At 38.9% G+C, this 27,963-nt stretch overlaps 2 protein-coding genes across 5 annotated transcripts; one reads left to right on the forward strand and one right to left on the reverse strand.

Annotated features, from left to right (window-relative positions):
- The first annotated feature begins 6 nt into the window (after window positions 1-6).
- LOC139939704 (U6 snRNA-associated Sm-like protein LSm5) lies at window positions 7-9,214 on the forward strand. The gene is made up of 5 exons (XM_071935786.1): window positions 7-85; window positions 3,406-3,501; window positions 4,538-4,565; window positions 5,808-5,880; window positions 6,800-9,214. Exons 1-5 carry the CDS (start codon window positions 37-39, stop codon window positions 6,830-6,832), a joined length of 279 nt encoding a protein of 92 aa, XP_071791887.1. The 5' UTR covers window positions 7-36; the 3' UTR covers window positions 6,833-9,214.
- On the reverse strand, window positions 8,377-27,769 carry LOC139939703 (uncharacterized). 4 transcript variants are annotated; one of them, XM_071935782.1, is made up of 4 exons: window positions 27,561-27,769; window positions 21,447-21,644; window positions 14,857-15,001; window positions 8,377-11,463 (listed from the first exon to the last, which is right to left on the reverse strand). In XM_071935782.1, the coding sequence occupies exons 3-4, from the start codon at window positions 14,971-14,973 to the stop codon at window positions 10,084-10,086; spliced, it is 1,497 nt and encodes a 498-aa protein (XP_071791883.1). In that variant the 5' UTR covers window positions 14,974-15,001; window positions 21,447-21,644; window positions 27,561-27,769; the 3' UTR covers window positions 8,377-10,083. The 4 variants fall into 4 exon arrangements, with proteins under 4 accessions (XP_071791883.1, XP_071791884.1, XP_071791885.1 ...); XM_071935783.1 differs by lacking the exon at window positions 27,561-27,769 and adding an exon at window positions 22,900-23,322; XM_071935784.1 differs by lacking the exons at window positions 21,447-21,644; window positions 27,561-27,769 and adding an exon at window positions 18,869-19,415.
- Window positions 27,770-27,963: the final 194 nt, after the last annotated feature.

Here is a 27,963-nt window from a genome sequence, read left to right on the forward strand (position 1 = left end):
AGCGATTGAGTTTTTTGATGAGCTCACAAAATCAAAATGGCAGCCGCCACAACAACCACGAATCAATCGCAACTCTTGCCGCTTGGTAAGCTTTTGTTTTGTTTTTGCCTAACCATCGAAGGCCTAACTAGGCCTAACATCTTTTAGGGAAAAGTGTCCGTATCACGCCACCACTTTTTCATTCTATATCCTCTGCTTACCAGTTATCACGCTATTATGCCTTTTTCTTTGAATTGGGAAAAAAATAATGATGCAATATATCAACCGATGCCCTAATTATCTTCATTTGTTAATACGAAGTATGCAAACATATATTAAAACTTGATGGACATTGAAATGTTCACACCACACACCGATCTTGGATGACTTCAACTGGCCCCATTTGTTTTGAGTTTTTCCTATTTTCACGGCAAACAAGAAAGTATGGTTTCCCGGTGAAGCCATACATGGAAGAAACATCTGCAGTGACTACAAGTGTTCTTTGAGACTCTGTGTATGACTGTATAGCCAGCAGTTGCCTTCATTTTATTCAAAATATTTTTTTATTAAATTTTTAAAATTACCATGGTAACTTGCAAAAAATTTAAAAAAATAAAAAAAAATAAAAAGTGTGAATAATTACTGGCTTCAAAATCTGATTTCTATTTATTATTTTTTCTACTTTTTTTCTTAATATTTATAATAAAGCGTATTAATAAACAGTGATAATTGAATCAACAAGCTGATGTTTAAATTTTAATATAAATAATAGTATTGATACGAGGGTTACAAAATAAAAATCTCAAAAAATATTAGAAAATGATATAAGGCACATGGCTTCTTTAAGCCTCTGTATTTTTCTTTAAGAATGCTCAGCAAAACATTCAGTCACATGATTTTGATCATCATGAATTGTGAATTGAAATAGCGTTTGATGAAACTTTTTCGGTGGGCAAATATTTTTTTATGGCCTCAACATTATGACATATTTTTGTACCTTGTAGAAATACCTAAAATACCAACTTTTTTGCATTTACAAGTGCAAATGACCAGTGGAGCATTACATGTTTCTAAGTTTTGGTCAAAGAAGAGGAGACTCTTTGCTTGGCAAATAAAACCACACAATTTTTATCTAGGGACTGTTTACATCGCGCACAGAGAGGTAAAAGATTTGCCACGATATTAGGGACACCTCGAAAACAGGACCTCCTACGATATATGAAATAATGTAGGGACAACTTTCCGTATGCGTACCCGTCATGCCCGTAGGGCGTAGGGCGCCATCAGAATTCGGGTCATCTCGTACCCAAGTCAACTCGTACCCAAGTCATCTCGTACCCAAGTACTCACTTTTTTTCCACAGTGACAGTCATTTTAACAAAAAAAGGGATATCTCATTAGTCATTCTGGGAGTAACTATAGCCCTGGTAGGACGTCAGTCATTGGTTGCCACTGCACTGACGTCCTGGGTATAAAAAGCTTCTTTACAATGCGAACACAAATTTGACTAAGCCAAGTAAAAGAAATTCTTTATTTTTTTACCTGATTTGACTTTGAGAAGTTGAAATTCCGCTCATATATTCTTAGTAGTGTCTCTTAATACATTTTCAACAAGTTCACAGCTAACACATATATCCATGGAAGAAATTATTGCCGAAAATAAGCCGAAGTTCTGTACTGGCAATGTGATCATCATGTACCAATTGATAGTGTGAGCTAAAGTATACATGGCTTTAAGTATAGTGCCACAACACTGGCATACGTCGGGTGTACTTCTAGAAACTATAAGGCTCCCCTGTGAGCCTTATAGGGGTCTCATATTTAGGGCCTCCTTAACGCTATAGGTTTTTCAAATCAGCGTTGATGGGTGAAAGTTTTACGACCATTAGCCAGCCAGAACTGAAGTTTCCTGTGTGCTGTACACCTAAAGCTTTCCCCACTCTACTCAATATACATTCATAATGCTTGTATTTCCTTTTTGTTGAGTGAAATTAAAAACATCGTTAAAAAATACAATTTTCTGCTCGATACTAACTGTTGTTTTTCTGCCGCATCGCACGTCTTTTGCCTTCTCATTATGCAGCCTACTACATGTAGATTGACTAACTGCCGAGTCGCGGTCGAGTCGGACTAAACTATTCTGTGAGAGGGGTGTTACAAACCCGTGCGGCAGTGCGTGGGTGCTTTATGCGTGAACGGCGGGTATTATTGTAAACAAACAGCGCACGCACTGCCACATGGGTTTGTAACACCCCTTTCATAGAATGGTTTAGTCCAACTCGGTCGTGGCTTGGCAGTTCGGCGAGTAGGCTGGTGTACTGCACTTGGTTGTCGAGTGACCAAAAGATAAAGCATTGAGCATTATTGAGAAGTCAAAAAACAATGTGTGATCTTGGAGTTCCAACTACAAGGAACATGTGAGTAAAGGTTCAGCTTTCTGAGTTGATTTCTTTTCTGCAATGGTACAGGACCTTTATACACTGGCTCTGTCGCTTTGCCTGCAACGGAGGAGTCCAACCTTGGCTAGGAGTAACTATAGAGAACAGGGCCATAATTCACTCCACACAGCTACCTCTATGTATTCCCCATTGAAAAAGAATCCAGAAAACATGGCCATAGTGGAGTGGAGTTGCTTTCTATAATTGTACCTCATTCTGTGTCTCATTCTCATTCTCATTGAGAACACCCGGTTCAGATAGGCGCCCCAAACCATGGAGCTATATAGACTTGATTCAAGTCTTAGATCGCGGTTATTCTTCTGCATCTAAGCCACGAAAACGCCCCCACATTATTAGCACGCGCCGTTACTTCCAATCTTTATGATGAAGAAAGATCACAAGAGGGCGCTGTTTGTAGCGGCTATCAGGATGACTAAAAAGCCACGATTGAAGACTTGGAACCAAGTCTAGGAGCTATATAGCTCCATGGCCGAACCAAATAGTTTAAGAGCGACTCTAGGTTGACCCCCAAAAAATAATTGAGACAAAATTGAGACAGGCAAACTTAACATAACATTTACATTGGCTCGGCTCTTAAACACCCCCCCCCCCCCCCAAAAAAAAAAAAAATTGAGACAGGCAAACTTAACATAACATTTACATTGGCTCTGCTCATAAACACCACCCCCCCCCCAAAAAAAAAAAAAAAAATTGAGACAGGCAAACTTAACATAACATTTACATTGGCTCGGCTCATAAACAAGTTTGACGTCTAAAACCAAGGCGCTCCTAACTGTTTTAGACATCAAACTTTTCATGTACTTAATACATAATTTGGTTCGGCGAGACTCTGGAGCGCCTGTCTGAATTGGGGGTTAATTAGAAAAACTATATTCATACGGACACTTATCCCGGAACTTCTGTTTTTTTTTAATATTATATAGTAACAATATGTATCATACATTATTTTTTCTTTGGAATCCTTTAGAGCTGGTTGATAAATGCATTGGATCCAGAATACACATCGTGATGAAGAGTGACAAGGAGATTGTCGGTACTCTCCTTGGATTTGATGACTTTGTCAGTATCCTTTATGTGCTTCTAGACACTATTATAAAGAACTGCTATTTTTAACTATTGAATTTACAATGTATATTGAGTTTTCTTGCTTTGGCAGAACTTTAAAACTTTTCATCAGTTACCAATTTTCGAGTTAAAGTCACCTGGAAGTGGTACTTTGTCAAAATAAAGCTTTTGTCACTTATAATGTGTTTTGATAAGTGGAATGTGAGTAAATAGTTAACTAAGGTTCTAAAAAGTTAGTTCTTATCTTACTTACAAATTTAAGAGTAGGTCACCACCCGAGAGGGCGCTGTTCCTGTCGTCAATCGAGGCGCGATATTTGAAGAGAAAATGCTGCACAGTGCTGAAAAAGACGTCGGACCGGACCACTAGGCACTATTGCTCTTGTGAGTCTGACCAGCCATGCAGGCTGACCCCATCTTTAGTTGTTTTGCTGCATCCAGCAGCAATACACTTGGTCGGCATTGCCGGAAAAATGCAAGAAAACAACTTTTTCGAAACATACAAACTCAATGACTTTGACTTGCATGTACTTTGCAAGTGTGTTTACTCTATGCATCAAGGCAAAGTCTGCCTCGATTGACGTCACAAAACGGGTAGGCGGAGTAAACCCAACTTTAACTATTTTTTAAACATGTAAGTCGTGACAAACAATTACTAAAAAAATTGTTTTATTGTTACTAAACTTATCCTCTTATGTTTGAAAAAATAAAATTATATTTCCAGGGGATTTTAAACTGTGCATGGTGGAAGTACATGAACCTGTAACTGTAAAGAGAAGTTCGCGGTAACACCATGTGTGTGAATAACTTAGTATGAGTAGTGTAAGTTCACTTCTCAGACAAAGATATTCACTCACATGGTGTTATAGCAAACCTCTCTCAGTAATTTGAGAGAAAAAATATTTTGTTTGAAAACTTCTTTAGTCTCAGGTGGTGCATAAAATTAATTTTGAAATGTAACTTATAGGCAGTGTAAAGTTGTCTTCGTTTGCTGATGATTTTATCCCACAAAATTCTTTAACTGAAGTTTCCCAGACATGGTCTTGGAAGATGTTGTTGAATTGTAAGTATGCTATTTCATTTCCTTATTGTTTAAAGGCAGTGGACAATATTGGTAATTACTCAAAATAACAATTATTAGCTTATAACCTTTCTTGGGGACGAGTAATGGGGAGAGGTTGATAGTATAAAACATTGTGAGAAACGGCTCCCTCTGAAGTTTCATAATTTTCAAGAAAGAAGTTATTTTCCACGAATTTGATTTAGAGACCTCAGATTTAGAATTTGAGGTCTCGAAATCAAGCATCTGAAAGCACACAACTTCGTGTGACAAGGGTGTTTTTTCTTTCATTATTATCTCGCAACTTCGATGACCAACTGAGCTCAAATTTTCACAGGTTTGTTATGCTATGCGTATGTTGAGATACACCGACTGTGAAGACTAGTCTTTGACAATTACCATTAGTGTCCACTGTCTTTAATATACAATGTCTTCATACGTCTTTACAAAAGGGAATGGTGTGCCTTTTATAATAACAATAACACATGTACATGTATTCAGTTTTTATATAGCGCTTTATACACCATGTCTAAAAGCGCTTCCAACATTATTACCCTGATCACTGGGCCATTTCATTCCTTATACCATCTCAGCTCCCTGGGAGTATACAGCCTGTGCCGCCAAATATGTAGCGCACTAAGCTAAACCAACCACAAGAACCGTCTCTGATTTCACAGGTACCCATTTATCCCTGGGTGGAGAGAAGCAATTATAGTAACGTGTCTTGCTCAGGGACAAGTGTCACGACCGGGATTCGAACCCACACTTTGATGAGCAGAAAAACCAGAGCTTGAGTTTGGTGCCCGTTCAGCCACGACACCCCATTTTAACCACTGAAGAGAAGCATGAGCATAATATAGTAATAATAAAACAGCGGTACCCGCTGCCAAAACATAGGATTCGAACTGCCTCTAGCTACCTGGCAACCTCGGTAGTCTAGTTGGTAAGACACTGCGCTAGAATTGCAAGGGTCGTGGGTTCGAATCCAACCCGAGTAACATGCCTGTGATATTTGTTCACAGGACTCGGGAAAGTACTGAGTATGAAGTGCTAACACACATCGGTGTATGGGTAAAAACCAAAATTAATATAATGCTAAATAATAATACGGTAATGGGTATTTGTAATGCGCCAAATCAATCTAAACGGATGTTCAAGGCGCAGCAGAGACAATGTAAACAAAACAATACATGTACATATCAAGATTATATTGATGTAAACTTTAATAGTATATTTCCATTTCAGTGAGTTGACAGCTGAGGGGAGGAGGGTAACCAAACTAGACCAGATTCTTCTGAATGGAAATAACATCACCATGGTGAGTGCAATAACAAACTGCTCCTGCTTTGAGTGGCTTGAAGGCAATTTGGACACCTTTGGTAATTGTCAAAGACCAAAATTTTATAGGAACACAATGCCTTGGATCAGTCGAGTTGGTCTTTGAAAAGCGTTTGTTTTAAAATGCCTATGGGTAGAAAGATGTTGTTAAAGTAGAATACAATGATCCACACAAACATGCCTCGAAATTGCACGGTTTTCTTTTTACCTCGTCGACTAACACGGTCGGCCATTAATGGGAGTCAAATTTTTGACTCCCATAAATGACTGACCATGTTAGTTCGCACAGTAAAAGGAAAACCACTTAATTTTGAGGCAAAATTGTATGGATCATTGTATTCTACTTTTAAAACATCTTTCCAACCATATGCATTTTATATAAAAAAACGGTTACAAATGCTTTTTATAGACCAACTCGTCTGATCCAAGGCAACATGTTCCTTTGGGGTGTCGTGGCCGAGCGGTTAAGAGCACCGAATTCAAGCTCTGCTGATTCTGTTCAGCAGTGTGTGGGTTTGAATCCTGGTCGTGACACTTATGTCCCTGAGCAAGACACTTAACTATTATTGCTTCTCTCCACCCAGGGGTAAATGGGTACCTGTGAGGGAAGAGATGGTTCTTGTGATTGATTTAGCCGAGTAGCGCATTTGTTGCACGAGGCTGTATACTCCCCAGGGAGCTGAGATGGTTTAAGGAGTGAATTAAGGCCCAGTGACCAGGGGTAATAATTTGAAGCGCTTTGAGACACCCATTCGGGAGTGAAAAAGCAATATAAACTCAAATATTATTATTAACTTGGTGTATCCCAACATATGCATAAAATAAACAAATCTGTGAAAATTTGAACTCGATTAGTCATCCTGTATTCATTTTGGTTTTCTTTGATTTTTCTTCCACAGTTAATCCCTGGAAGTGAAGGCCCAGAAGTATAGCTGTTGGTGAAGGGGGGTTGGTTAGGGGTGAATAAAGTAGCGAGCTGATTGGGTGAGACGCTTCTGCTAGAGTTTCTACTTCATTTCCAGTATTGTGCTTACAGGTTAATTGAACTGTTATTCATTTCTCACTCTGGCTTTAATTGTAAACTGCACACAGGAGGTTTTGGGGATGGTAGGTCGCAGCACACCTCATAAAACATAATGAAATTACCTGTCTGCTGCCCTCTAGTGTCAGCAAGGCTCCCATGGGCTGTTTACTCTCAAGATGCCTTCACCACATGATTGTCCATTTTAAACTAAGAGTGTAAGCGATTCAGCTCCAACTACATGTACACATAGTCTGAATCAGCCGAGCTGTGTACTCTTATTTGAACTCAGTACCACAACCAAACAAGCCTTACCTTGCATATTGTAAATAGCAGTTGAAGACTCAAAAAAAAAACTGGTCTACTTGAGGGGCAGTAACCCTACAACCCAAAAAGTCATGCAATCTAATATTGTTCCAAACTTACACTTTTTAAAGATTAACTGACACCTATTGAAGTCTAAACCTCTTTATGTAAGTTCAGCAACTATTGATAAAAAAGAAATTAGTCGGTCAAGTAAAAGTTCGGAGCAACACGGTCTTGCGGACGTTTTCTTGAACTTAAACCCATGCAGTTGTGTATCAAACATTATCATTGTTGGTGTATTAAAATTTTCTTTTTTATATTTTTGATAAGGAAGGCCCAAATTGAGAAACTCTCATTTCAAACAACAGGTACCCATATACTTGGTTGACACAATTGTATTAGTCCATGCTATGGAGACCAACAGTTAAATAGCTTGAGACCATGTATCATTTGTTAACAAAATTTAACTTGACATTAGGCCTACTTGTCATCCTAGGGCATTCCTAGCAGATACTGAACTGGTCATGTGGGAAATTAGATATTTTGTGTCTTACTTTCCATATATATACATGTACAAGTGTTTTAATGGAACAGCGGAACAAGATTTTAGATGTGCCCCGTTATACTTCATACCAAAACTCGCCAGTGCAGTCTTCATGAAATATCAGATTAAATATTTGCTTTTATTTAACTGACAAACAGATCCTTGTCATTTGATTGGTGGAACTTACTTCGCGTGACATTTACTATACTCCCATCCGCACCGGTGATCAAAAAGACCTATTCGTCCATGGGGAATAGCATTTCCCATTTAACAGTTAGGATCATCCTTGTTCCCAATGTTTTTGAGCAGTACAGCGGCGCCGCGCCGCTACTAAAACAAAGGAGCACCTGTGCAAAAGGTTGTGATCCAATTACTATTATATTTGTGCATTGTTGCCGCTATGCGGCGCTATATGATTTTTGGTTGTCAAACAATTTTAAAATACATCAAATGACACAATATAAAAAAATACATCAATATTCCTCCCATCCCACTCTGAGCCACTCAATATTTGTATACTATGGACCTGTGTACAAATTGTGCCTGCAGGAAATCGCAAGCTCTTTGGTTCATTTGTAAACATGTGATGTCAAATGGTCTATGCCTTTACTGTTGTTCCCATTAACGGTGTGGAACATGAAATTAAAAAATGCTTGTTGGACATAAAATACAAAAAGCTGTTGTAAACTGCGTACCTACTACAATTGATTCTCGTTATAACAAGATTGCTCAGACTCCCCAAATTACAAAGCAGAATATGAGATTTGGGACTTCAGAATGTACTCTTTATAGGCATACCTATCTGTATCTATAACAGTGCTCTTTAAAATGAGGGTTGACAGTATAAAAAGTACCATTCAATGTTTAGAGGTAGTTTGAATCATGGTATAATGTTGCAAATCTAGAACATTTACATTGTCAATTATTTTGGTTGTGGTTGAGACAATAGTCTCAATTGCTTGACATGCAAGGGGCAGTGTAGACTTTCCATCAGTAAAGGGCATCCAGTGAGGTAAATGTAAATTTTTACTAAAAACACAGATTTTTCACCCATTTCATCAATACCACGCACAAGACCAGTTGTGTCAAGGGATAAAGGTCTGGAAGATCATGTTTAATTCTTTAAAAACATTTAATTATCTGATCATTTCTCATGTTTTGTTTGTGTATTGGTTAACGGAACCAGGTTACAATTTTGATTTCCAATGCCAAAATAGAAGCAAGATTTTGTTAGGAAGAAACGTTTTATTTTGGAAATACATGTCAATTAATTCTAAATACTTTTGTTAACCTGTTCCTGTTCAAAGCTTGACGGAACATGAGTAATTTTTTTAAGTTTTAAAGCATGTATACTTTATGTTAATCAAGTGTAGTTTGTGATTACATTATGACTGTAGACCTTTTTATATATTAAAGAAAACTTTCTTTAAGAAAACAAAAACATACTAAGCATACTATGTTCTCAAATATGTGATCTTTATTATTGCAATTTCACCCACCACAGGACGTCTGTGGTAATTGTCAAAAACCAGTATTCTCACTTGGGCATTAAAATTATTTGTGTTAAAGACAGTGGACACTATTGGTAATTACTCAAAGACTACTCTTCACAGTTGGTGTATCTCAACATCTGCATAAAATAACAAAGCTGTGAAAATTTGAGCTCAATCGGTCGTCGAAGTTGCGAGATAATAATGAAAGAAAAAAACACGCAGTTGTGCGCTTTCAGATGCTTGATTTCGAGACCTCAAATTCTAAGTCTGAGGTCTCGAAATCAAATTCGTGGAAAATTACTTCTTTCTCGAAAACTACTTTACTTCAGAGGGAGCCGTTTCTCAACCTCTCCCAATTACTCATAATCAAGTAAGGTTTTATGCTTACAATTATTTTGAGTAATTACCAATAGTGCCCACTGCCTTTAAGATGATGGCTCGTGAAAAATATGTCAAATGCAGTGTAGGACATGCTGTTGATAATCACAATAGCAGCAGTCTACAACATGACAGTATGTCAGTGTCACTTGAATGAAGCAAATGTCACCTGTACGTATTGACTTCACAAACAGAGGGATTAACTCCTTTTAAAAATGTATACATTGTGTCAGTTCTTGTGCAGTACCATCCATGAGAGTAACATGTCAATTTATACCATTTATAACGTCGGTCCCAATCACTAATAGGTAATCATTTCCATAAAGGGCTAGTAATATAAAGTCATCGCTTTGAATTAGCGTTAACAACACACTGTGGATACTTCTGCGAAAATACTTGAGAAAATTTTCATCTATGTCGACTGTAAAATACAATCCTGTTCTAAGGAACACCAGACATGAGTTCAGGTACTTTCATCACTGGCTGGGATCCTCTGACAAACTTAGTCCTTGTGCGGTCATACTTCAGACAAGGACTGTGGTTCTGACCAGAGGGCATATCTGTGTAGGCTCCCTGTCCCATATCATGACTCTGATACATGGAGTGAGATGAAGATGACTGGGAGGTACCCTCTCCCCAGTAAGAGTCTCTGTTATGCCGAGGTGTGTCGATACTAGGTTGTAGGTTTCTGTCTTTGTGCAGGTAATCTCTCCGTTGGACAAGCCCTGGAGAAGAATGTCCCCGTGGGGTGAAGCCGTGGGTGTCCATACCCACCTGCAAGTCATAACTACTGTCTGAGAATGTGGGTGAGGCCCTTGACTCCTTCTCTGAGCTTAGCATCGGAAACCTTCTACATGAGTCTAATAGGTGTGGAGGTTGATCAGAGTCGCTGCTTGCTGCAGATGTCGGTCTTTCATACTGTGCTCCAGTCCTTCCTGTTCTCTTATGGGAACTTGTAGATTGGGTTGTGGCAGAATGTGGCCTGTTGGGCCACGGGTAGTTCTCGTCCAAAGTCAGTGGGGAAAGTTTGTCACTGTTAAGTTTAATTTGGCCAACTGACTGAGATCGGTCTCTATGTTGTGTCTCACTTGCATTACAGTGGGTGTAAGTGTTTGCTTGCAATGCTGGATACTCGCCCAACTCGTCCTCTGAACTCTGAACCGGTGTCTGACCGTTTCTAAGATCTTCCCGGAGCACTAGTTGAGTTGGATCAGATTCAGGGATAGAGTATATTCTCTCTCTGGGCTTTTGGGTTGATCTCCACCTGCCACCAGTTTCCCTCGAAGATCCGTTCTTCTTTGGCAAGTCCACCTGTCGATGTCTTCGCCTCATCATGATGTAGGCATCTTCGTAGGTTGAGTTTAATCCACTCGTGTGGTCAGTTATGTCATGATGCGTTTCACTGTTGACAAGCTGTGGAGCTACCTCATAGAGAGTCCGGGTAGCATTTGGAGTAGTTCTCCCAGAGCGCTCAGAGCTCACACTACCTGACCGTGAACTTTTTTCATGCATCCCCGTTGACTGCGGCCTGTATCTCCCATCAAGACTTTGTCTAGTTACCATGTCGCTATCACACTCAACGGAAGCCTGGTAGCCCGATTCACTGTCTCCATGTGAGGAGGTAACTTCACTGGCCATGTTGTACTCGCTGACGTAGCTGGGCGTACCTACCCCTGAGTCTGATATGTCAGCCTGGTGATCGTTGTGGAGAGATTGTTGGACGAGCTGAGAGGCGTCATATTGCCGCAGGATCTGCTTCAATTCCCGGCGGATCGACTTGATCTCCTTGTGAATCAGACGTTGGGCTTCTTTAATACTGTCCTGTTTGGTAGAAGATAAGATAAGTTTAAAGACTGGATAGCCTGTTAAAAAAGTTCAACTAAGAATTACTTTATTGATGATAAGATTGATCTAAATAAGACACTGGACACTATTGGTAATTGTCAAAGACCAGTCTTCTCACTTGTTGTATCACAACATATATGCATACAAAAACAAACCTGTGAAAATTTGAGCTCAATCGGTCATTGAAGTTGCGAGATAATCATGAAAGAAAAGTTGTGTGCTTTCAGATGATTGATTTCGAGACCTCACATTCTAAATCGGAGGTCTCAAAATCAAATTCCTGGAAAATTACTTCTTTCTCGAAAACTACATTACTTTAGAGGGAGCCGTTTCTCACAATGTGTTATACTATCAACAGCTCCCCATTAGGCCAAGTACGTTTTTATGTGCTAATATTTTGAATAATTGCCAATAGTGTCCACTGCCTTTAACCTACACAGTAGAGATCAAATCCATGTCCTGAAAATGTGTATTTTGAGTTTTGAAGTGATAACAAACCACTAGTCTGACAGAAGTGTCTGGAAAATGCAAAAATTGAAATGCGAATGCGTAGGCCCTCCTATGCCTTGTAACCCTCAAATCGAGGTGCTAAATGCCCTTTAGGATTGAGTGAAGGGTATTCACAGTGTGTTAAAAAATCTCAAGTTGCGGCAATGGCTGGTGGTAGCATGATAGAAGACAAACAACAAAAATGACAATGTGATTGTGATTGTCTACTATCAGAATAGCAGAATATCATGTTAACATGGGATCTTTCTTTTTACCGTTTTGTGAAAAAGTCCATTTCCATCTTTCTTTTATTCTGATTCCAGAACAGCAGCTATTCGGCTGTTGTGCTATAAATAGCATTTATTAAATTTTCTGCCACTTAACCCTGGTTGCCGAAAAGTAGCCATCAGCTTTCCTCTCAAGTTATTTTCTCGAATGTTTTGCTCGAATGCTGTACATGCTTTGAGTGCCATTTTTGATGCCGGAAAGGCAAATAACTCCGTTCGCAAAACAGGTGGTCACTTTCGTTTCTGCTTTTAATAAATAAAAACATAGGCCTACTCTAAAACGTGTCCGATTTCAAAACTAGGAGAACTTTTTCCTTCTAAACGAGATAAATAAAACGTATTGCATCCCGCCATTAAATACTCGCCCGCCATTTGTGTGCAAATGCGGGGTTGATTTCACAAATAGTTAAGACAATAGTCTTATCTTGAGTATTAGCCAGTGGACACTATTGGTAATTGTCAAAGACCAGTCTTCTCACTTGGTGTATCTCATCATATGCATGAAATAACAAACCTGTGAAAATTTGAGCTCAATTGGTCGTCGAAGTCGAAGTTGCGAGATAATAATGAAAGAAAAAAACACCCTTTTAACACGAAGTTGTGTGCTTTCTGATGCTTGATTTCGAGACCTCAAATTCTAAACTTGAGGTCTCGAAATCAAATTAGTGGAAAATAACTTCTTTCTCGAAAACTACGTTACTTCAGAGGAAGCCGTTTCTCACAATGTTTTATATTATAACACCCCTTGCCAGTATTCTGCCTGCTCATTGGTTTAGAGCGCGTCACATGACATGTCTTAGTTTTGCTAGACGACGGCCGTGTGATAGTGCGTCGGTTTGCCATGCGCTAGTCCGAAGACTAGCACACGGCGTGCAGTACCCAGACGTCCGTTGCGTGTACGAGGATGATAAATTAATAGTCTGTAACCATTTCGGATTGCACGACACTACATGCAGCACAGTAAAAGTGTTTGCAATCTGTATTCGCGTCGTCCGTGGATTGTAGCATTCAGGCCTGTAACTTAATAATAATAGTACAGTATTTAGAAATGTTTGGGGTGTTATAAAACAAATATTGACTGCTTTTACTCGTGCAATGGTTAAAAACTATGACTCCCTCGGTGATCCCCGTAGCGTTCTATTTTCCCTCGGCTTCGCCTCGGGAGTCATAGTTTTAACCATAGCACTCGAAGCAGTCAATATTTGTATACTATCAACCTCTCCCCATTACTCGTTACCAAGTAAGATTTTATGCTGATAATTATTTTGAGTAATTACCAATAGTGTCCACTGCCTTTAAGTTTATAATATCTACTTGAACTAGTCCTCGTTGTGAAATCGACCCCAGGTGTCTAAATGGTTAATAACATTTAAATTACCATTGACTGAAGAAAATTGATTCAAAAAGGCGAGGTCAGACGAGATTTATACATAATTCGTTGTATGTGGGAGTAGGGGGGCACACAGAATAACTAAACTGAAATGGGTCCCAATTTACGTAATGCCTTGGTTCCAAATGCCCAAAGCTGTTTACTCGTCCTTTACAAATGTACAAGTTTTTCTTTTGATCGCCCATACAATAATGCTGTACCTTATTAGAGCACAATGTGCGATTGTCATGACCCCATTTAACTGTCGAAAACCCCTCATCCCTAATGCTGTTGCGGATTCATGGCGGTAAAAAAAGAGACAAAAGCTGCCATCGAATTTCAGAGCTAATCTGTTTACGTTCGGGGGTTTGATAAGACACGCGATTATTACTGCATAAGGATGCAATGTTTGGACACTTGAGGATGATGGGATGATGGAAATAATCTCTATTTAGCGGAGGTTACACAGCACTTTGAGCACAATCAGATATCAGCACAAGTTGCCATAGCACAAGTGAGCTTAGCATCTGTAACACCGTTGCTTTGCTTTGCACATTTCCCCATGCTTTGTGCAAGCAAAAATAGCTACATGTGGCTATACCGACTTTTGACAAAATTACTGGTTCGTATTCGTATACAAAGCTTTTGCAATTGCAGCGTATCCATATAGTCTTTGAAGTTTTAAAAGCGAGATCGCAAAGGTGCACATGGACATAAATTAGAAAAATAATAATAAGCGTGACAAACAATAAACAGGCAAAAATTAGGGTTTGTTTGGGTTTAACTTATTGAAAACTTAATTTTGATGGTTAAGTCATTTGAACAGAGCAAAGAATGTTAGTTTGAATATAAATTACTTGTTGTGGCATTTTTGTCGTTGAGCAAAGTATTTTAACATTAATGTTCGAGAATTAGTACCGCTATAAGTGCCACATAAAATAACCCAAAACACTTTTGGTGGACGAGAAGAGGCTACACAACCCCGGTGTTTCTGGTTCACATTATTCAAGCACCACTGTTTGTTTCCTAAGCGAGCACCACTGTTAATATTGTTTCCCCAGGCTTGTGAGCTTAATTTAACTTATGGAGCATCTTTTGATAATTATAATATTTACGATGTCTGTGTAACGATTAAGATATCCTCATATCTCGACTTCAAGAAAGATCGTGACCGAAGTTTGGAAACTCACAAAACGTTTTCTATAGGATTATACGCAATCTGACCTGTTCATCTCGCAACACTATGATCAGCTCATCGTCGGGAATCTCGTCAAGGTCTGAGCTGGTTTCGTCCCCATTCTCGCCTTCTTCGTACTCGCTACATTCACCGGACCACGCCATAGAGTACCATCTAGGAGTCCACTCTTGTCTAAAAGAAGAAATAGCGACAATACTTGTTGGTTAATTTAGTCAAAATACCTTCAACATTTCTCCTAACACTCATATGTGACTCTTGGTTTCATATTGACACTGCCATGGTGTGGTATTCTTGTTTTTACAAAAGTTTGAATCCTTAACTTGAAAAGAAGATTCAGTCTTTGCCTCAATCTGTATAAAACGAAAGTCAGTATTTATTACTGTTATTATACCATCTGGTAGCGGTTCCCAGCAAGAATCAGGATTCACAATAGGGCCTACATGAAGTACCTCTCGCACAAAACTAAGTTTGTTGAATAATTACAAAGTTATCTGCTGGTTCGAAGATACCTTTTACTTTAAAAAAAATATTAGCTTAAAAGAATACAGAGCTTCGTCCAAAACTTCGAAACTTATACATGTAGAAGTTCTCTTGGGTCTACCGATACAGGGATGCAGGCAACTAAACTTCACCTTTTTTCTGAAATCTCTTTTTTCTGAAATGGCTTTGGAATAATGCCGGAACCAAACTAACGCAGAGAACGCCTCAAGTGACGGTGACACCATTTCCCTGGTAAGGCCAAATAACAAACAATACCAGTTGATCGTCCGGATTTTTCAAAAAAGAGGAGGATGAGGGCCCTATTACTTACTCTTTACTAAAAAAAATTCAAGATGGCCGCTCAGTATTTCAAATCAAACAGGCCACCAATTTTTCATTTTGATTTGACCGCAAACTTATTTACCTATTAGTTGCGTGAGGACCTGTGTTAACACTAAACACTAACAGGGTCGGATAACACTCAAAAGATTTGCTGGTAGGCATTCACTAATATTGTTTTATGAAACAAACGGTTACAAGTGTTCAAGAGCATCACGTTAGATTCAGAAAAAGCTCCTAGGCCAGTCCTTTTGAAAAGATGGAGTACATCAAAAATCGCAAAATAACAAATAGTAAAAAAAAGGATGCGGCCCCCAAAAAGGAGGCGGGCGGGGACTATTTTTTTTTTTTTTTCGGGGGGGGGGGCCTAATTGTCTCAGCATAATTGGGCCTACACTCGTGACATCACATGACATCATAAGCCACAGAGCTCGGACTTTCTGCAGGCACAACTTGTACACAGTCCAACGGAAGAATGACGAACTTTATTTTACGGTATTTCTTTTGGAAATATGCTGTCTGTTTTTGTTTATCAATTTTTGGTTTAGAAAGAAAGGACATCAAACATATCAGTTGTTATTGTTGTGACTCTTCAATGATGTGGACATTATATGACACGTATAATTTAATATTACTTTCTATGCGACTTATTTTGCCTCCTGTGAAATGCTCTGGAATGTAGCACAATATATTATTTAGAACAAACTCATATAGAAAGCGATTATACCACTCTAACAACACAACCCACTTCGATGCGTAAACAAACTCACTAACACCTTGGGGAGCGAACCATCATGCGCTCTGCAAAAATACTTCCACAAAAGAGAAAGAACCTTCGATTGGATTTAATGAGCTATAATTATGGCAGTCCCCTATATAGCTGAATTCATTTAACAGTTTTTGTGTGATGACTGTCTCAGGTGTACGTCACAGTACAGTTTGAATCCTCGTGAGGACTGGTCTTGTTATCTTAAGGCTAAGTAGATAAAAGCTTCAGAATTCGATCGACAATTCGACAAAACACCTTCAACGCCCATCTGAAACCCCGTGTGGATGGACCCATAGAATGATTGATCTGTACAAGTCAATTTGGACTCAGGGCCATCGAATTCATTATTGATGACATTTTGCTTTAAGAATTGATCTTCCACGAAACTGTCTTGTACCATTGGGACACAGTGGTTTTAAGTATGGGTTTGGAAGATTCAAGTTGACTTAAAAAATAGGTACGAGTTTGTGAAGGTCCAAACCTGCCGTACATGTTTGTGACGGTAGGTTTGCGAAGGAACGGGATTGACGCTTCATTAAGTTTCAGCACAGTTGTTCGTCACTCATCGGAACTGTTTCTTTTTCCACCCTCCTCGGTACTTTGCTGATGAGTTTTAAGAAGATGGTGTATCTCAGCATAGAGGTAGAACTCGGACATATTTTCCACATTCAAGTCGTGTGAAACTTCTTTAACAGACTGAACTATTGATGTTTTATTCAAAATGACCCATAACTTAAAAAGACACTTCAAATTCAATTCAAGAATACACTATTAGTTCCAAACTCTCATAAAAGAATAACGAAAGTATTTATGACACAACATGCATAACATAACAAACCAGTGACAATTTGAGCTCGATTGGTCGTCGAAGTTGCGAGATAACTATGAAAGAAAAAACACCCTTGTCACACAAAGTTGTGTGCTTTCAGATGCTTGATTTCGAAACCTCAAAGTCAAATTCTGAGGTATCGAAATCAAATTCGTGGAAAATTACTGCTTTCTCGAAAACTCCATTGCTCATTACCAAGTGGGTTTTTATGCTAATAAATATTTTACCAATAGCGTCCACTGCCTTTAAAGTAATGTGTGTGTGAACAAATTACTAGGTAATGTGACATAATACCATTCCCGTCTACGTGAGTAAACTTTACTATTTAACGCATAGATTGGTCGGAAAATTCGATGGGTCTAACTTACCTGTAATTAATGTTGAATATTCCTCAACAAAGGTTTATGTTTTATTTATCCATGGAACCAATCAGCGGGTTTTTAATTTCCATATAGAGTTTACGAAAGTTGGTCTCCAAATATTCCTGAAGTCACAACTCTGTTGTTAAAAGTCGTCAATTTCTCGTTGCAATTATACCCTACATGTGTTGTCTCAATGGTTCACTGCCAGTACTTGCACCCACGGTCACCACATGAAAAAAAACCTTCATCCCAAATTACGGAGTATTTTGCGAGTGATCCCTACCGTATATAATGCGCCCATATACCACCCCGAACAATTCCTTTGTCACTGCTCGGAGTTCTCTGTAATGCACACACAATTCAACTTCATTCGGCCATTCTTCCGGATCGGCTTGACTTTTTGGGAAAGTCTTCTCAATCGTGACGACGAACTTATTGACAACGGATTAAGACGAAATTAATTGGCATCCATGCAAGGATCGGAGAGTCTTGTCAAATCATGCGTTGGCGATGTTTGTTGTCATTGCACGAGCAATATAATGCCGAGCAATATGGACGAACAACGTTTGCGTGTTTGATGTTTGAACTTCACACAGACTGTGGCCTAATTATGGATTCCCCTTCTTACCCGAATATTATTTTTACATTACCATCAGGTCAAGCATAAAGTCACAAAGACGTAATCTTTTTTAACGTATCTTACAAAGACAAGGGTTGCCAGTCAGGTCATAACTTTACGAAAAATATGCATGATTTAACGTATTTCGAAAAGTTATTAGATAAGAAATGTTTTAGTTACAACAAACAAACAAGTAAACTTTCGGGTACAACCTTGCATATACAATTGTTAGGGTATGACTCTTTGGCTCTGAGAGTAGAGGGGCTCCCGTGGTCTCGATGTTCCAAAAAGTATACTAAGCTCGTCTTCAGATCGGAACTACAGTGTGGGTCTGTTCAGAGCCAACACTGATCTCAAACAGTTTCATTCGTGGTTGTATCCGCAAATAAAACGAAAACTAAACAAAAAACATAGACCTATATAGTTTGTTTGTTTATGGTCCACGCCATGCAAAACTTCAAATGTCACTTTTTCGTCATATACTACAGCATGAAAAAGTTCTTCTTTAAATCCGAAATGTTGTCAAACTTGTCCTTACACTATGTCCCTTTGTACATATAAGGATGTGTCAAACCTTAAATTTACAATGTTATTTTAGAGACAGATAAGAAAGTGTTTCGTGCAGCCATGAACACCTTACCTTTAAAAGAACTCCAGTGGTCGAACCATCATTTCAACGTATCAATTCCAACGAAGCAATCGCGATTTCAAAACAACATTTATTTTAGTGAAATTGTGCTCCATTGTCAAACCTCATGAAGTAAGGACTTGGTGGTCCAAGGACTTACGCTGAAACGTTGGTGTTCAGGTTTCCAACCTGCAAGCACATACTATAATCGATCCTCAACGGCATGTCAAGATGACAAAACAAATTACCAACTACACTCGTGTCAAGTCACGCCATTTAACACAATGTTTTCCCAGTCAATCCGGTGAGTAAACTACATAGCAAGCAATTGTTAACGGGTGATCGTTGCACCCGGAGTAGCAACTGAGTAAATTTGGTCTTCAAACACTGAAGTCGTCTCACCATCAATAAGTCACTCTGCTATGCTCCGTTACATGTAAAAGGGCTCTTTTGACGGTATGCAAAACGGGCAAAACAACTTACACGAATTCAGAACTCAAGAGAAAACCGATTAAACAATACAAATTTCCTCTAAATATTCCCAATCTGCCGAACTGTATTTAGCAAATTAGGGAAATTGTGAGGTATGAAACTTGTATGAGAGGAGGTCCACTTGAAAGTGACAAGTAGAAATGAGCAAATATTGACACTACTCAAGTGACGAAAAATAGGCGCCAGAGCTGGCTACCAAACTATGAGGTCGTTCACACGCCGTACTAAAGTTGGTCTAAGTCCACTTAGACCGGTTCGGGTTCAACTTTTGTGCGTGTGAACGCAAATAAAGTTAGACCGGATCGGGTTTAAACCCCAAAACTTAAACCATCCAGCGAGGCGGTCTAAGTCTAAACCGGTTCGGGTTTATCTTTTAACACTGCGTGTGGACAGAATGACATCCGGTTTTAACTCACAACGGACGACCCATTGTGTGGTTCAATGCACACGCCCGGGACCCGGAGTATTTGTATACGGTTTCTGTTGCCTCTGATGCTGAAAAGCACCGAGTATTTATATTACTTTCTTGCCGCTTACCGAGTTGGCGAAACCCTCTCGATCGGTGTATGCAGTTTAACACAGGCCCACGCCCATGATTTATTAAATTCTGAAACAAAATTATATTTTCCAAGCTTTTTTTGTTGAGTGTCCTACAATAAATTGAAACTGCTTTTCATGCGTATACTACGAGTGCAGCGAAGAAGCATTTTTGTAATGCTTCTCACATGTACAGCGCTGCCATCCCATAGTGATCACTCTCTGATATCCCATAGTTATCCATCACCGATCCCGTGGATGTGCCTTTCTATTACTTTCAATCTTGGAGAATGAACTGCAGTGGGCGCGAGGCTGTGTGTAGGGGAAATTCCCTACGCCAGCAATATCACCACGTTGTTGGGAAGTTGGGAAAATACTGCAAAGTACATGTATTTACGTAACTTGCACGTGTGTAGTTGTGTTTATGAACGAATCAGAATAAAAATCGCGGCACCAGCTTTTGAGAGATCGCAACTTCCAATCGATTGAAGTACAAACTAAAAGTATTTATTAAATCGGAAACAGTGGTATAAAACAAAACACAAAAATGAAACGTGTTCTGTTTCATGGAATATGGACAATATTTTGGTGAGTTTTCTCGGCGGTTTGTATCAATATTTTATTTGTTTAAAAAAATAATTTCGAGTCGTGTTCATGTTTGTTTTAAGTGCCCATATCCTCCTAACGGTAAAACTGTTACCGCGTTCGACTGAGCCATTTGTATCAAATTATGCTCTGATGATCATCCAGGGCATGGGCACTCGGTATCTCGGCATACTCGGTGCGTGAATCTGATGAATAAAACCGGATGTTAGAGCAACGGGTCGCGTCTACTTTGACCTCTTAAAACCGAAGATAAACCGGATCGGGTTTAACTCTGTGCTGTCTGAACGCAATGGGTTTTTATTTTTACGACCACCCCCCGCTGCTCGTAAAAGTTAGACCGGTTCGGGTCTAAGTTAGCACGCTGTCTGAACATACCCTATTGGTCACTGCAGGCGATTGGACATGTATCGGGTACAATGTAGCAGGCTAAAAATCGCACGCGGTAAAGGTGACAGACGGCTGGCGCCCTTAACAGCGCTCGTGTGAAAGGGGCTCTACCTGTACCTACAACTTCACTGTAAAAAATATCCGTGAAATCGTACCGCACTTTACCTGGCACCAGCTGACAGGTAAGGAGCCGTACATTTCACGGTGGAAGTTTTGTAAAATGTGCCTCGGAGTTTTATTGAAGATGGTGAGATTTTAAAGAAAAAACACCTTCAAGTGAGTGCCAACTGAAACTTGACTCAACGTGACTCATCGCCAATGGGATCAATGTATGAAAATAACGGGCCTGATGTAGTGCCATACCAGAGATCATCAATGACTTTAGTCTTGTTCGTTTTCGTGTATACAGGCGGCACGTAAACTATCACCGAGCTAGCCTTCTTCCCAATCGAGGTCATCTTAAACAACTGTTGCTGCAGAATAGATATCTTCATTCAAACCAGACTAAATATACTCCATTGCTCTTTTCCCCGTTGCTACAAACTGATCAATCGAACATGAAACTCACCTGTTTGTGATGCCAGCTCATAGCATCAATCGAAGCCCGACAACTAGGTACTGCTAATGGTTCCTATGATATCGCTCTTGTCCCTGATGAGACCAACGCGGTGTCAATGAATCCGGCCTTGATGTCACCGTCTGTTTCTATTATTCACAAAGCTGTCTCTCTCGTATGTGGATCTCTTAATTTTTACCTGTCAAGCACCTGAGAATTCAGACATAGAATATGGGAAATCACTATTGAAAACAAGTGTCAACTGTCAAGAGTACATTCAAATACTTATTGTAGCCATACAACACGTTTCAAGGGCTTGCGAGGGAGGGAAGGCAAGCAAAACATAGTATACATATACTAGAAAGTTATAAGAATGATGACAATCAATTAAACATTCTTGTGAATGGTCGCGTTTGGAACACGTATAAATTGAAAACTTTGAAGCGCAAATTGAAAGATCTACTTCAATCTTCAAGTGACGTTTCTTCCTCGGTAAAAACAAAACCCAGAAATGCATTTAAAAGTTTGCAGACATCGGAAGCGGCCCCTCTCAGCAGATCATCGTGTGTTGTTTGCCATCATTCTTAACATGACGACTTCCTGACGAAAACAGCTTTCATAATCTTTGTGCTGTTATACTCTTATACAAAATGGGCTTTTTATGCGAACGGTTGTTATGTTCAGACAAAATATTCTTACCATTTAACAACATACACCGTGTATGTAGGCCTGTGAAGAAATGTCTGAGTTACAAGTCTGTTTCGAAATTTGTAACCCGTGATGTGATTGGTCGTAACCAATAACTGTTTCGGATGAATTTGCCTATTAGTTACCCACTGGTCAATTACCAAAATTGTTATTGGACGACAACGGTGCCCTGAGGTTGTGTCCGAATTGGTGACTGCGTCATCAGGATGTCCTTAGCAACGCCAATCCGGATACGGCCTAACACTACAGTGACGACTGAGCCATTTGTTAAGGGTTTGGTACGCGTTTGTTCCGTTTTTGTCAACGTTCCTGAATGATTGTAATAAGTTATCAATTACAACTTTAATTGTTGTAATTTTGAGTAGCCTGCAGTGCTTCATCAAACTTTAGTATTACGCGAAAAATATAATTTTAGACCTATAGCTGAAGTTCTTGTGTTAACGGTAGGCCTACCCCAGCCTACTTTTTGGTTTTCCATTTGCAGTTAAGCCATGTTGACACGGTTTATAGGCTACATACACGGTTTTTCAAAAAATACTAAGGAAATAACTGTATCTTCTTGGGCCCGACCTGCTCGTTAAGTTGAGGGTCATGTGAGGAAAGTTTGTTTTGAAAATAGCTGTTGGTTCGGCCTCAACGTTTTGATATCATCAACGTTTCAGATACTCGGCGTGTCTGTCGTTCTCAAGACGAGCAGGGTGTAGTATTCCAATCGTCGATACCAAACATGAGATTTATATGTCTTTATTATCCACACCTTGAAAATGTAAATCTGCAAATAATCATGCGATGATATTCATCAGACGACCATTGCCGCTCATATTTACCGTCGCCCTAGGTCTCTAACTGCACCTCTTCTTTTCTATTCTGTGAACGAAGCCCTTCAAGTCCCCCGGCTTTGGAGAGCAAGGACTGACATACAACGCCTCATCGCAAGCCATTGTTACCAAGTCTTCAAAGCTTTCAGCAACTTAAACTGTTTTCAAGCCATTAAAAATTTACGCCATCGTTCAGCCCTTAAACCGCCTTCTTTTATCCTTCATCGACTGGAGTGGCTCCCCCCTACCCATGGAGGACCGGAGTCACATCAAAAGCAATCCGAGTCAAAAGCAGAGGCCCCGTCGTGTTCTTTTGTGTATTTTCCCCCCACAAGAACGAGAAGCTGTAGGTAGTCAAGTAGTGTCTCCAACAATATTGCAACCCGCGCTGTGATGGGGATGGGGCGGAAATATTGATGCAGGAATGCACGTGTGTTGTGGGTGGTATCTTGCTGCGGTCTACATGTAATAAGTCATCAATTCTTATTACAACACTCAAAGTTTTGTTTTCTTCATAGCCAAAAGTATTTATGACACCGTGGTCGGATCAAATTGTGACAGGGTTCTTTGAAAAAAGAAAAGAAAATTACACCGTACTGTCAACTAAAATTAATACACTATTAGGCCCAAAACAAAACTCCTAATTTATTTTTTTGTGATGATTAATTATGCCGTTTAATTGTTGTGATAAATGACATGTTATCTCTCACATTGTGTGTAATAACAATGTTTCCGACTACAATGAAATATAACTTTTCTTCTCAAAGTTGTTATATAGTTTGATATTTCGTTTTGCCAGTGTTCCACCCGTGACCTTCTTATAAGTGCAGGACTGTGACACAATGTTTTGTGGATCATCAAACTGGTATGAAGAAAATATACCGAACCTTGTCAGACTAAATTAATCGTGTCATTAAACACAATGCCTCGTTGGTACATTCATTTAAATTCCATGCTACTATGATGTTTGATCACTCAAATTACCAGTGTTTCTGACGTCAGTGTGACGACTCAGTTATCTATAATAGTTATCTATAGGTCCTGTGAAGATTTATTTCAAAGTTGTCTTGGTATATTTTCCTAAAATGCATAGCGTGTTTAAAGGCAGTGGACACTATTGGTAATTACTCAAAATAATTATTAGCATAAAACCTTTCTTGGTGACTAGTAATGGGGAGAGGTTGACAGTATAAAACATTGTGAGAAACGGCTCCCTCTGAAGTGACATAGTTGTCGAGAAAGAAGTAATTTTCCACGAACTATGTTTTGAGACCTCAGATTTAGAATTTGAGGTCTCGAAAGCAACCATCTAAACGCACACAACTTCGTGTGACAAGGGTGTTTTTTCTTTCGTTATTATCTCGCAACTTCGACGACCATGCAATTGAGGTAAAATTTTCACAGGTTTGTTATTTTATGCATATGTTGAGATACACCAAGTGAGAAGACTGGTCTTTGACAATTACCAATAGTGTCCATATCTTTAATCAGTGGAGGTTGAAAACATTTAAATATAGTGTATGATTCCTTATAAGTTTATCTTACTTTGTGTATTGTACAAACGTCGTTTGGTCACATAAAAAAAAAAAACATATGCATACTTTAGGTCTCGAAATCAAGCATCTGAAAGCACATTATAACTTCGTGTGACAAGGGTGTTTTTACTTTCATTATTATCTCGCAACTTCGACGACCATGCAATTGAGCTCAAATTTTCACAGGTTTGTTATTTTATGCATATAGTGAGATACACCAAATGAGAAGACTGGTCTTTGACAATTACCAATAGTATCCAGTATCTTTAATCAGTGGAGGTTTAAAACATTTAAATGTAGTGTATGATTCCTTATAAGTTTATTTTACTTTGTGTATTGTACAAACGTCGTTTGGTCACATAAAAAACAAAACATATGCATACTTTATAATACTTGCTTGCAACGTCAATTTCAACGCAGTTTGCTCAGCGGTTTACTATTGTGTTACTAAAGTAAATTATTTTGTTAAAGACGCTAGACACCTTTGGTAATTGTCAAAGACCAGTTTTCTTGCTTGGTGTATCTCAACATATGCATCAAAATAAGAAACCTGTACAAATTTGAGCTCAATTGGTCGTCGAAGTTGCGTGATAATAATGAAAGAAAAAACATCCTTGTCACACGAAGTTGTGGGCTTTCAGATGCGTGATTTCGGGACCTAAAAATCTAATTCTAAGGTCTCAAAATCTAGTTCTAAAATCAAAATCGTGGGAACTTACTTCTTTCTCAAAAACTGCGTTACTACAGAGGGGAGCCGTTTGTCGTATACTATCCACAGCTCTCCATTACTCGTTACCAAGTGAGGTTTTATGCTAAAAAAAAATAGTTTGAGTAATATTACCAATAGTGTCCACTGCATTTAAGTGGACAATTTGTTTGTAAAATTTAAAACAATTTTTGTTCCAGTGCTTTGTTGCACATCGTGTTATCTTTCAATTTGGAAATGCAGCCATTTTCAAATGAACTATTGAGTTTGTAACCAATCTAGATTCTAACGATCCGGTGCCTTGACACTTCGCCGTACCTGTGCCACTTCGTACACTGAACACTTCGACGGTACGGTGCAAGTTTCGAAGTGACTAAGGACACTTCGTATCTTCTCACGAGACACTTTGTACCTTCTCACCCTTACAAGACACTTCGAACCTCAGACTCATTCTGGATTTATGCACCATTTTCTAGATTGTTGCAAAGTTCACACCACAAAAAGTAATTAATGACACGTTTTGACGGTGAGGACACTTCGTACCTTTGCCACTTCGTACCCTGGACATGAAATGACTTTGGGCACTTCGTACCTGGCACACTTCGTACCGTCTTACTAGACACTTCGCACATTCTCACAAGACACTTCGTATATACCTTCTCACAAGACCGTTCGTACCAACAGGAATTCTGCATTATTTCTAGACCTTTGCATCGTTTCTAACAGGTTCACACCGCTAAAATTAAGTACTGGCCCGTTGTCACTAAAGACTTTTATAAAAATAAATTTCTCAAACAATGACGCATTTAAAGTCATTTCACACACACAACAAAATTTCAAAAATGAAAAGTTTTCAATATATAAAAAATGGAAAAAATTCAGAAAACTATCGGGAAAAAACCCAGTACACTTCTAAGACAATCAGTGGCAAGAAACATTTTAAAATCATTTAAAAAGTTACTGCTGGAAAGTGTTCCATATCATTACTTATACGTGCAGAGATAATGAGACATAAAAACAAAAATATATATGGTTTACAACGGACAAAATAAAAACTCGCATAATTAAACAACAATTCATTAAACAATATTAGGATAACTTTCCGTATCTTGCCACCACTTTGTCACTCATTTTTACAGAAGCGATATCTCATTGGGGTAAATTAGATAATATATAATATCGAAAAAGTGGTGGCGTTATATGGAAACTTTTCCGAACATTATAATATTAAGTAATATATTGCATATTTTAATGAAGGTACGAAGTGACTCGATTTACTCGGATGAGGGTACGAAGTGACTTAGCTGATGGTCACTTCGTACCCCTCCTACGGTACGAAGTGACCAATTTGGTTACGGTACGAAGTGTCCCGAAGGTACGAAGTGTCCAGGGTACGAAATGGCAATTTAATGAAATTGCTTCTTGGTTTTTTTTATATTCTACATTCATCCATAATCTACAGCTGCAGGGCTTCTTAATACCAAATTAGTTGTTGAATGATCATTATTTTGGGGGGCAAATACCATGGGGATACACTCCCTTTGGATTTCGATCGTATACGTGCTTGAAGTAGTTCTAAATCGTTGTGCACCTTTTTTTTACAGATGTGTTTGTAAAAAACTGTTAATGTTATATTGAACTAACAACAAGTGCTCTGAATAATCGGGTTTACCTGTTGCGTTTTATTAAATAAAAAAATAAGCGAAGGGCATAGTCTAAAACTGAAGCAAAGAAAATGTTAGAAATGGTATAACAAAATGATATGTTTGATGGATTGACTTGTCTTCAGAGCGTTTGTTTCCATAATCAATCGTTTTAATAAGCGTCTTCAAATCTTAGTGATGTATGATCATGGAGGAAGACTATTTTCTTCCTCCATGGTATGACCATAGAGCAAGGACCAGTGACGCATGTTATGACCATAACGACTGAGTATAGAACCATGGAACTGGCGGCTTCTTCATTTCCATATTGATTGTGACAATTTTGTCAATATGTTGCCAACATGACCTATGGAAATAGCTCAGCAGACATTACTTTATGATACTATTTGGCAATTCCTGTTATTCTTTTCTAAATGAAGATACAATTTTACCTTTAAAAAGGGCCATCCAGGACCACACACAACTCCTTTCTCTGGCGGAAGTTCGCGTTTTATGTGTGAACACTTAAAAGTTATTGTATCGGTACACTCCACTCACACACTGCATAAAGATTCTCTATGTTGATGTTGATGGAAGCGAGACGTAGGTCCTTTTAACACAAAAGCCTACACACTTAAAACGTTAGTATATATTGGCAATAATGTCAATAGATTCAATCAGTAAAAGTTGATACCATTTAATAAAATAATACTTACACAAGTTGAAAGTTGCTTTCAGCCACAAATTCCTGCGAAAAACTGTGACCCTACTTCAAAAACTGCCACGCGGTGAGCCACACGTAGACCCCCGTTGTTTTTTTTAATCACTCAGTGCGGTTGTTATTGATAGGCTACTTGGGCACATTAATGTTTTGTTTATGTCTTTTGAAGTTCACTCACGGTAGTATGGGTCTTGTTTAACACTTGGTTAACAATTAATCGGTCTAGTTCTCTGTGGCGCTGTTTTAGCAACACAAATACAGAGCACGCTCTGAATGGCTGGCCGATCGATCGTCATACAAAACGCACAAGGAATAATCTATTGTGATCCAATAAGCCGCGTTGATGCTGTTGGATTTCCAGCCCCAATATCACAAAGAAACCGTTTGATTAAAACAAC

This window comes from Asterias amurensis, chromosome 7 (genome assembly GCF_032118995.1).
Source record: "Asterias amurensis chromosome 7, ASM3211899v1".
Taxonomy (NCBI): Eukaryota; Metazoa; Echinodermata; class Asteroidea; order Forcipulatida; family Asteriidae; genus Asterias; species Asterias amurensis.

Excerpts from the sequence above, each read along its gene's own strand:
- LOC139939704 (XM_071935786.1), top strand. The coding sequence starts at position 37 with ATGGCAGCCGCCACAACAACCACGAATCAATCGCAACTCTTGCCGCTT. Across the intron at positions 4,566-5,807 it reads TTGGAAGATGTTGTTGAATT|TGAGTTGACAGCTGAGGGGA; the intron begins GTAAGTATGCTA and ends TTTCCATTTCAG. Across the intron at positions 5,881-6,799 it reads ATGGAAATAACATCACCATG|TTAATCCCTGGAAGTGAAGG; the intron begins GTGAGTGCAATA and ends TTTCTTCCACAG.
- LOC139939703 (XM_071935782.1), bottom strand. The coding sequence starts at position 14,973 with ATGGCGTGGTCCGGTGAATGTAGCGAGTACGAAGAAGGCGAGAATGGG. Across the intron at positions 11,464-14,856 it reads TAGTGTTGCGAGATGAACAG|GACAGTATTAAAGAAGCCCA; the intron begins GTCAGATTGCGT and ends TCTACCAAACAG.